This window comes from Lytechinus pictus, chromosome 2, assembly GCF_037042905.1.
Source record: "Lytechinus pictus isolate F3 Inbred chromosome 2, Lp3.0, whole genome shotgun sequence".
Taxonomy (NCBI): Eukaryota; Metazoa; Echinodermata; class Echinoidea; order Temnopleuroida; family Toxopneustidae; genus Lytechinus; species Lytechinus pictus.
The window spans coordinates 39,078,918-39,089,700 of record NC_087246.1 but is presented as its reverse complement, the minus strand read 5'-3'; the positions used below and the strand labels follow the sequence as shown (position 1 = coordinate 39,089,700).

The window sequence follows — 10,783 nt, the reverse complement described above, 5'->3', positions numbered from 1 at the left end:
GAGAGTAAATCAACAATAAATGAAATTTAATTTAAATAAAAAAATGATTTTGTTTCAATATTATAGTTAAAAAAAAAAACATTGATACATGGGACATGGGCTATGTGAAAATAAGTGAGCCAATCACAGCATAAAATTTTTCCTCTTAAAGCATTGCACATGTAGGCCTTTGAAATCTTGAATATCTATTTTGTCTGAATCCATTTTGTTTGAAGAATGCAGAACACGCATGGTTTGACTCCATAATGCATACCACTGATCATGAAACTATGTCGAATCTCAAATTTTCTCAATTTTTTATTTTTTATATATTTACATGTATATGAAATTCAAATTTTGCTTAAAGGGATGCTCTGGGCTGAAGATATTTATATCTCAATAAATAGAGTAAAATTCACGGAGCACAATGCTGAAAATTTGATCAAAATCGGATAACAAATAAAGTTATGGAAATGGTTCTAGGCATGTCTTCATGAATATTTATTAGGTAGGATGATGATGTCATATCCCCCACTTGTTCTTTTGTATTTTTATTAAATGAAATTAGGTTTCTTCAAAATGTTTCTACCAAGAACTAAAACAATTGGATTGACAACTGATTAAGTGCATTAGTTATTTCTTGCTGCAACTTATTTCATCAAAATGGAGACACATCATTTACACATTTATGAAAAAAATTATAATTTCGTGTAATAATACATGTATAAGAAAAAGGATAGTGGGGACGTGAGATAAGCCAACCTAATGAATATTCATGAAGACATGCCTAGAACTGTTCACTGGAATATTGCAAATCTTTAAAATTCAATAACTTCGTCATTTGTTATCCGATTTTGACGAAATTTTCATCATTTTGCTCTGTGAATTTTACTCTATTTATTTTGATGTAGATATCTTAAGCCCGGAGTTTCCCTTTAAACCTGCCCCCCCCCCCTTCCCCAAGTAATTCTCTCTAAGCTTTGTAATGTTATAATTCATTGGAAAGTTACAGTACTACAAAAGTAAATAATAATTTGCTTGGCCAATACATCCAATCAGTCCTTCCCATAATTTTCCAGAGCCCTTAAAGCAACACAAAAAAAACCACTCCAGCTCCCTGGTTCTGCAGCCCAATAATAAAGAAGAGGAGAGAATGGAAGAAAAGTTAGAAAATATGGGAAACCTTTTTATTTCCACTAGTTCCAATCAACAGATAAGCTAAACTTACTGGTAACATCAACCAGCACCCAGTCATCATCCATCTCAACCTCCTTGATGGGATCAGCGGGCTTGGTATCATCCGTTGCCATGGCAGCATCACCAGCTTGATTACTGGAGCTACCAAACAGATACTCGCTAAGTCCACTAAACATCTTCACAAATTATTGAAGTGTTTCAGCTATTGAAATATCTCAAAATAGTACTGTGATGAAAAGAGATAGAAAAAATAGTTTATTATCATGTTCAATATTGATTTAAAAAAATAAAATAAACAGGATAATTTTAGTAAACCTACTGACCAAATCATTATGATCTTGCATGTTGAGAAAGCAGATTTAATTTGCTCTTGCGCAAGTTATTAACTGTGACCACAATAATATGAAAATTAAATTCTTCAGAATTGGTAATGTATACACAATCTGACATCATTTAGCCAGTTTCATAACAAGTACTTATATTGCATTTGCAACACACAATTTAATGTTTATTTTTTAAATGTATATATATGTGTATATATATATATATATAATATTTCATATATATATATTAATATATATATAATTCACTATGGGAGTTTTATGAATTGGTATTATTGTTTTAACTATAGGCCAATCTAAAAATGAATTTCAAGCACAGTGAGCTGTCACACAGTCTATGTAGTCTGTGTACACAGACCCTGATTGACACTTTTAATCAGGAAGTAAGTTTTGAATAAAGTCAAGCAAAATTATTTGAAAAATGATTAAAAGAATTACTTAAAAAGGAAAAGAAAAGAAATAAGGGGGGGGGGGGGTTATGAGAAAGAAATATGATTCAAATTATATGTGTTAAAACATGGTAGCTTACATCAAGTTTGATTGATTTTTCCAAATATACAAGGAATAAATAAAAGAAGAAACAATTTCTGATAGGGTTAAAATTGTGGTCACTTTTAGGAGATTTTGACATGTACAAAAATAAGAATTTGAGTCTCCTCACCTTTAAGATGATACAGTCAAATGTTTTCCAGAAAATACACTGAGGTGATGACTATTCTTGTTCACAAACAGAGTTGATATGGCAGCATGGAAGTAGATTGATGAACTTTCAAGATAATTACAGACGCCTGGTGGTCATCTGTAATATTCTCAACTTCTGTGAATTTGAAGGTGGAAAATACACAAGTTAGAAAAGGTACTGCCTCTATACAAAATGTGAAAGCTTTAGTACTTGAGCTTATATTCAAAGCAGTCACTCTGGTAAACCCTGCTACATTACATACATAATTGCAATAATGTTGACTTATTGTGCGATCCCTTTATACTGGCTGAGGAATAAATTAAAATATTAAAGCATTCTGATTTTTCAGCTTACATGAAAACATAGTTTTGGGGTATAATGGAATACATTTTATGGAAAAATGACTTTTTGTAAATAATCTGGTCAGTGAAAATCAAAATTTACCAGTTGAGCCCTGTATCTAAGATAATTTGGGCTGGGGTACATGTATATGAAAAATGTGTACTATTGAATCAAATCATGTTTAAGTGGATACAGGGGTACGCCACCACTCTGCGTGAAACCAAGTTTATTTTAATGTAAAGAGTAAATCAGTCTTTTTTTAAATCATCAAATCAAATAAAATGACAAAGATATGGCATTTTGAAGTTTGCATTGGTTCTATAAAGAAACAATGAGCAATGTTAGTAATGGGCTGTGTCTGAGGCCGACATACAGAATCATTATTCAAATCACTTACATTTATTCATCCTTTTTCCAATGTTATTCTGCAGAAACTTTTTTCAATACAGTGTAGCTCCTTTTTTTCTGTTTTATGTTTGTGATTTGAAACATGTTTACTTTTGACTACAAAATGCACCCGTGATTCTGAAGAAAACTATTTTTAGATGCATTTCAAATCATGATTCTGGGGTAAAAAAGTGGCGCAGACCGTTTTAGTCCAATACATAGCATGCACAGAAGAAACCTCATCACGCCACTTCTTGGTAACCTTTTCTTCCTTTTTTCTCATTCTTGTTTTTTCTTTGTCTTTATGTTTTTTTAACTCTTCCATTATTTTCAATTTCATATTTATTTATCTATTTACATATATATAATTGTATATAATTTTTCAAATTTATACCTTATTCAGATATTTTTGCGTCTTTTTGCACAATTTTGCCCCTAAACAAGTATAATTACCCCTAAAATATGTAACCTTATGTTTATGACAGTGTCTCTAAATCAAACCTCTAAATACTGGAAATGTTATAACCACCATAAAACATTTATTTCTAAGCAACATCTACCTTAGATAAACCGCCAATGTGGGTTGGAGTTTAGAGAAAACAATACCCGGCCTAAACATGGATTTGTTTTACTCCACAATCAATGCAAATATGAATGAGTCTGCGCTTTCATTTTAACCAATAAAGCTCCCTTCCCCCTTGCCTTGGCTCTCCTGACCTTCCCCACCCCTGCTGTGGAACCTGTACTACCCCCACTGAGTGTATACAGCAGCACCTACCCCATCCCGATACCAGCTGCATGATCTGAACTGGACTTCAGAGGCCTATTCTATTCTGTTTGTTATTGCTGTAAAATGTCACAATTACATAAGGCAGATTCCAGGTCAGCTGCCATTAATAGGTCACAGGAGGTACCCAATCAAATGTCACATGATCAAGGTCCTTTCAATCATAACAGTTAACAGATATGGTAGTACGCCTATACTGAGTTCTGGATATTATTATCCATGGAAGATTTACTCATTTGATTTGGAAGGGTCAGGGTCTGTCAAACAAAATGAAAATGAAATTAAAATTTCATGAATACAGGGGCCCAGAACAATTAAAGTCAACCATTAAGCTGGAATTGGTCACATTTTCCTCAAAATAAATCTGACACCCCCAAGATCACAATTCCAAGGGCAGGGGCTTCTCTTCTCTTTCCCCATTACTACCATTACTCATGTCATTTATTTTATACCTAGTTTATACCCTCTTCAACTTAAAATAAGGGGAAATGTTTCATTTTTCAAAGAGAAAATGCAAACTCTATTTTCATTGCTGAGCTTTATAATTATATGTATATATGTCAAAGAATCAATTTATTACCATTATCGTCATTTTTATTATGATCTTAATCATTATTGCTATTGTGTTGCTTTCATTATTTATTACAATGATTTCGTCTTTTATTATTATTGTTTATTAAGATATGCATTTATCTCGTATAAATATTTATTACTTTTGTCACAATACCTTCGTTTTAAATCCTCACTTACCCCGCCCCCTCCCCCGCACCATTTAGAATATTCCTTTATGATCAAATCAACTGCGCCTGCACACAACCTGTATGATGTCAGCTCGAATTCTATGAAAATAATATTGACAGACGGTATTTTATTCACCTGCATTTTTGTCAATTTTTGTGACTTTCCTGCTTTGATATACAATCAACGTCAATAATAATTAAGATCATAAGAAAAATGATGATAATGATAAATTGATTCTTTGACACAAGATATAAATCTATATGTGCACAAAATAAATGAAGGCTGATGTATTACAAGATAGTAAACAGTGTAATCTTCTGAATCAAAATCTGAGAGCATTGGTTTTAAAATCTGAAGACCAATACTTAATTAAATACATGTTTGGGCCTCCTGAGTCTACATATTACAGAAGCGGATCTAGAGGGGGGGTTGCAACCCCCCCAAAAAAAAATCTGGGGACCTCTATACCAAAAAGAGTGGTGTTTTAGATGCAAGAAAACGCCATTTTCACACACAGATTTTCAAAAATTTTCCCTACTGTGGGAGGGGGGACACCCCCCTCCCACACCCTCCCCCCTCGCTCGCTCCGCTCGCTTGGACTCGGTCGCTACGCTCCCTCGCATACCACCCCAACCCCCCCCTTTATAAAAAGCTGGATCCGCCCCTGTATTACATTATATAATGACATCCATATATCCTGATGATTTAATTGACGCAATGTTCATAAAACACTTTGGAAAACCTATATACATGTAGTTGACACAAATAAATCTCCCTTTCTCCTTAAAGGTCAAGTCCACCACAGAAAAATGTTAATTTGAATCAATAGAGAAAAATCAAACAAGCATAACGCTGAAAATGTTACAAAAATCAGATGTAAAATAAGAAAGTTATGACATTTTAAAAAGAAATAGTGGATGATGGCATCAGTCCCCTCATTTGCATACTGACCAAGATGTGCATAACTGTTTTGTGAAAGTAAGCAAACCTTCATGAAAATATTATATCTTTCTTATTTAACATCCAATTTCGATGAAATTTTCAGTGTTATGCTTGTTGAAATTTTCTCTATTTTTTTTTTTTTTTTTTGGGGGGGGGGGAAGGGGGTGGACTTGTCTTTTTAAAAAGTAAAACAGATTCATCCTTTCATAAGTGGACAGTCCGAAAGTGGTAAACAGATGCTGATCTTGCAAAAGACATTATTGATTAGAATGACATGCATCATTCAGATCGATTACATGAATATTTTGCCTATATTTAGAAATGCCACATCCTACTTGCATTTTATGCCCTTGACTTTGTACAGAAAGTGATACGTTTAGCTTAGTCTACATTACAGTCTCAGTGATATCAAACATATGCAGTCCATGTCAGCTACAGGTAGTGTAAAGGCTGAGGAAGACAAAAGCTTTGATATCTCAACCAAGAATTAAAACACACACACAAAGAAGAATTTAAGATCTGCAGTAGTAAATGGAAGTCCCTGGAGGTATAATTTGGAGATTTCCATTCAATTAAAAACACACCTTAAACGCAAAGGGTGTACTGATTTCATATTTTCTATTCCTTTGATTGCGTGGCAATTTTCCCCTGACAGATACTAGCAAACTGCAAAAATGTTCTGATTTAATTATTAAGTTCTAATTTCATTATCAATTTCTAATTTGTCTAAAGGCCTACTATTAGAAATAAATCCATGTAAATAAAAAAAAGTTTATATACCAGAACATTAGTTTTCAATTACTGCAGTCTCTGAAATTATAGTTTGAGACTACATATAAGTGATAATTAATCTTGTAGAAACTTAATTAAGTCACCTAATCCAGGAAGATTACATTAAACCAGAGGATTAGTCACTTTTGCTTGAATCACATGTTCACATTTTACAGTGGCAACAATATAATGGATTATTTAAAGGACAAGTCCACCCCAACAGAGAGTTGATTTGAAAAAAGGAGAAAAATTCAACAAGCAAAACACTGAAAACTTCATCAAAATCGGATGAAAAATAAGAAAGTTATGACATTTCAAAGTTTCGCTTAATTTCACAAAACAGTTATATGCACATCCTGGTCGATAAGCAAATTGGCAGACTGATGACGTCACCCACTCTATCTTTTGTATTTTATTATATGAAATATTCTTATTTTCTCCTCGTCAATTGAAACAAAGTTGCATTTCTCCCTGAACATGTAGAATTACCATTATTTTAACAGTTTATGGTTAAGTTAAGTTGGTCCTTATTGTCAAATCTGTAAAAATTGAAATATTGTATAATTCAAACAATAAAAAACAAAAGAAATAGTGATGGACATCATCGACTCTCTCATTTGCATATTGCTGAGTTGTGCATTTAACTGTTTTGTGAAATATAAGCAAAACTTAAAAATGTCATAAATTTCTTATTTTACATCCGACTTCGATGAAATTTGCAGCATTATGTTTGTTTGATTTTACTCTATCGATTCCAATCAACAATTTTCTGGGGTGGACTTGACCTTTAAGAACAACCCTTGGCTTGTAAAATTGGTGGCTGTGTTGGCAGCTTAGTATATCAAAGACTAGCTGTACTATAGATTGAAAAGTTTACAGGTATCTGTATTTGAAGAGGTATCATCGGGGGGGGGGGGGTGGGGGTACTCATCAAAATGTATGATACGCATGTACCGTGGTCGAGACCCCATTTTCAATCTAAATTTCTGTTCCACAGCATCACCAATCGAGCAAGTCAAAGAAATTCCTATTTTTCCCATTCCAATTAAAGACCCTAATTTTTTTCTCATTCCAGTGCTCACTTGCAGCACAGTGGCAATTGCCATTGACTGCATATTTAATGGACAGCCAAAGCTCTGCATAGAGATTTGGGGACCGTTGATTGGTTCATCATGCAGATCTAAGCATAATGACCAATTTTATGCATTCATGCAATGCTCCGAAACACAAATTTTGTGCTCTTCCCAATCATCATATTTCAACAGTCTTTGATCCTAGAGCAGTTCCAGAGACCACCATTTGAGACCAAAGTTTAGTTCTAGAGCCCCCTATTTTTGTTTTTGGTGTGGCACATAAGTATCATATTATCATTCGAATACCCCCCCCCCCCCCCGTATCACCAAAAGTACAGAAGTTGGTGAATATAGGCAAGAGACATGCACTGTAAAAACAGAAAGATATACAGAATCCACAATTTACCTGTTACATGATGTTATCTCCTTTATTATGTGGTTTAATGATTACTTCTGAGATCCAAAGAAACGAGATGCCTACCTAAATTCTAACCACCAGAGAGGTCTCAAGTTGTTGATCATTTAATTACAGACACCCCTACAGCTGTCACCAGCAATACAATATTCTAACTATGACAGAGTAATGATAGCATTTACTGCATAAAAGCTTGCCCCAGAAAGCCCTTAAAATTAATGAAACAGCCCCCCCCCCAGATTCTGCAAGCACCCCAATGTGGAAAAAAGATAGCCCCTAAAAAACAATTATTTCCTACCCTATGTAAAAAAAAAATGAGTTTCAGCAATGATTATATCAAAGATTAATAACTTAATCATTTTTTTCATTATTAAAATTCAAATAAATTTATTTTTGTATATTACAATCCAAATGAATAATGGGATATAACAACATCAGCTTGCTCATTGAAAATTCATAAAGACATGCACAGAACTGTTCACCAAAACAGTTCATAATGTCATAACTTTGTTATTCCTTGTCCGATTTAAAATAATCAGTGTTTTGTTTGATTTTACTTTTTCTGTTCAAATCATTCATATTATTTTTGTCTCGAGAAGTACCTCTTTTAAAACAAAAATGTTGGCCAAATGTAAAAACCATTTGCATATGCAATAACTTTGGACAGTAACATCAATAAATGTTATGACTTTATGAATATGTTAAAAAAATATATTTATCATAATTTATGGAGGTATGAAAAGAGAGGATTATTTATATAATCTGAGTATATCATGCAAATGGCATTTCCAACATGTCTGGTGCAAAATAAAATGTATATCCAAAATCAAAAGAAAATGGGAAATATTGCAATACCCGTGTCTTATTGACCAATTTTATCAACTGTTAATCCACATGATCATCATAATCCATTCCAATTCATTGTTGTTGTTCACAAAATATAGATCGATACATTAATTGTCTCATTCCGAATTTACCAACAAAAGAAGAAAAGCTGACATCACATAACTCGAACTACCCTGTTTTAGAATGGAACCGGCCAAATGCAAATTACAATAGTTGTGATTCCAGACCACCGCACACTGAACCAAACACAAGAGAGCTCCAAACACTATACACACACGGAAGGCCTATGTTGGGAGGGCGGAAGGTCACCTTGTGTATGGCTTCTGCATGAAAAGCAGGCAGGGAAGCTCGAGGAGCGTCCTTTTCAAAACAGCTATTTATAATATTCAATGACCTGCTAAAAGTCTGTGCATTGCGTCATGTGCCTGACATGCCCAGGATCCGGAGAGTTAGTCTCTCTCATGGAGACCGCACAAACCAGTTTCTCCAGTCATGTTTGGACATGCTCATGAATATTACTTTTCTGTTTTGTGTTCTTGTGAGTATACCTTTTAAAATAGTCGTACTTAACCACTGCAGATGTGATTTATGATCCCATTCTGATACAAATATCTTAAAATTATGTTGGCATGACATTTATTTATAATACAAGCTGAATTTGTACACTACGGAATTACAGACTGAACCCGTACACTACGGAATACAGGCTGAATTTGAACACTACGGTTTGGCTTAACGTCAGTCAGCTGGACTGTTGTTTTGATCGAATGGAAAACACAGGATCACCCGGCGTATTTCTACATTACATGTAATACAGTATCCATGTATATCTACGGACACACCCACCTTCCGTCCTCACTTGCAGCTCAGCTAAGGTTGAAAGGGGAAATTACCATTTAAGACATTTTTTTGATAATTAAAACCCTTATATGCATTAGGGCTAAAATCATTTATGAAAAGAGGAGAATGTATTCATGAACTAAGTAATTGGATCTTTAATTTAATAGAATGATGATGATGTCTAGCTATTTATTAAAAGGCACCAGGCTCCCCAATAATATATGTCACACATTATGATTATTTACAGTTGCTGGAAACGATGGTATATTATTTCAGATCATAAAGATGATCAATTATGAAAGAACTCTTTTAAAATGAATATATCAAACCACTCCTTCACACACAGGTTCAACTGATCAGATCAGTATTCAAATATTTTTAATATAGCTACTGAACTCAACTATTTCCACATTATTTCCCATGTCCAGGGTTACATGCCCCGTTATGCTATAAAAGATTCTTGTTAAGATATAAAATAAATATATACCCCACATTACATTATCAGGGGCCGCGGAACGGTTTTCAAAGTGGGGGGGGGGGGCGACCATGCAAAAAATCACAATCATGATGGTCATTTTCACGTTTTTGTACACGGTTTTGTAAAAAAGTGGGGGGGGGGGGGCTGAAGCCCCCCCCCCACAGCCCCCCAAGGCCCCTGATTATATATTTACTTCAAGACAAATATAATAGTCAGAGTCATACAGAGGAAATATGGTTTTCCGACCTTTGCAAAATGGATTAACATACTTTTCAATGATTATTATTTATTTTACATTGGATTGAACATATATTCACTGTTTGGGCAGACAATTTACGATTTCTTTGCTCATCTATATAAATAATTGCACTGTTTAATAAAGAAAAAATATCAGACATTGCCTCCACGGTAGCCTATATACATATATATATATATAGAATATAAATATATATATATATATGTCTTTGTGAGATATTTATTAAATGCATAAATATGTCATTAATTGTTATCCGATGTTGATGGAATAATTTTGAGGAAAAAAATTAAAATAGCCATTCCAACCAGTGCAGAGCTCTAGCTTAGTTTGACTGAGCTTTGCCACTGACCTCGAATCGTTCGACTCGATCTCGGCCGCATCATCAACATACAGATATATGTACACGATACATCGACGTCATCATAGTAGTATACACAATCTCTGTTCTGTGTTCGCATACATAATAATTACTAGTAACTTGTCTCATCCGTCCACCACACAACGTACGAAATCGTTTCAGAATTACTATACTAAATTAAGAGATATAGAATAATGTTTTGTAAGTGTCTTACTGTTGAACGTTAACACCGTTGCCTGAAAATGTTCTTTCTTTTTAGCCGTATCGTCAGTCACTATTTAACCGTTGCGTTGTTCTCTCTTCTCCCGGCAAAATGATTACCGTTTGTTGACAAATGTCACTCGGCCG

General features: G+C 34.0%; 1 protein-coding gene across 1 annotated transcript in view; it reads right to left on the bottom strand.

Moving 5' to 3' along the window:
* LOC135153112 (tumor protein p53-inducible nuclear protein 2-like) overlaps positions 1 to 10,779 on the bottom strand; it is a 16,479-nt gene extending 5,700 nt beyond the window's left edge. Inside the window, exons 1-3 of the mRNA XM_064094835.1 lie at positions 10,650 to 10,779; positions 2,179 to 2,334; positions 1,208 to 1,402 (exon numbers count right to left, since the gene is read on the bottom strand). Of these exons, the coding sequence (XP_063950905.1) occupies positions 1,208 to 1,352 (145 nt within the window). The 5' untranslated portion in view covers positions 1,353 to 1,402; positions 2,179 to 2,334; positions 10,650 to 10,779. The remainder of the gene's footprint in view (positions 1 to 1,207; positions 1,403 to 2,178; positions 2,335 to 10,649) is intronic.
* Positions 10,780 to 10,783: the final 4 nt, after the last annotated feature.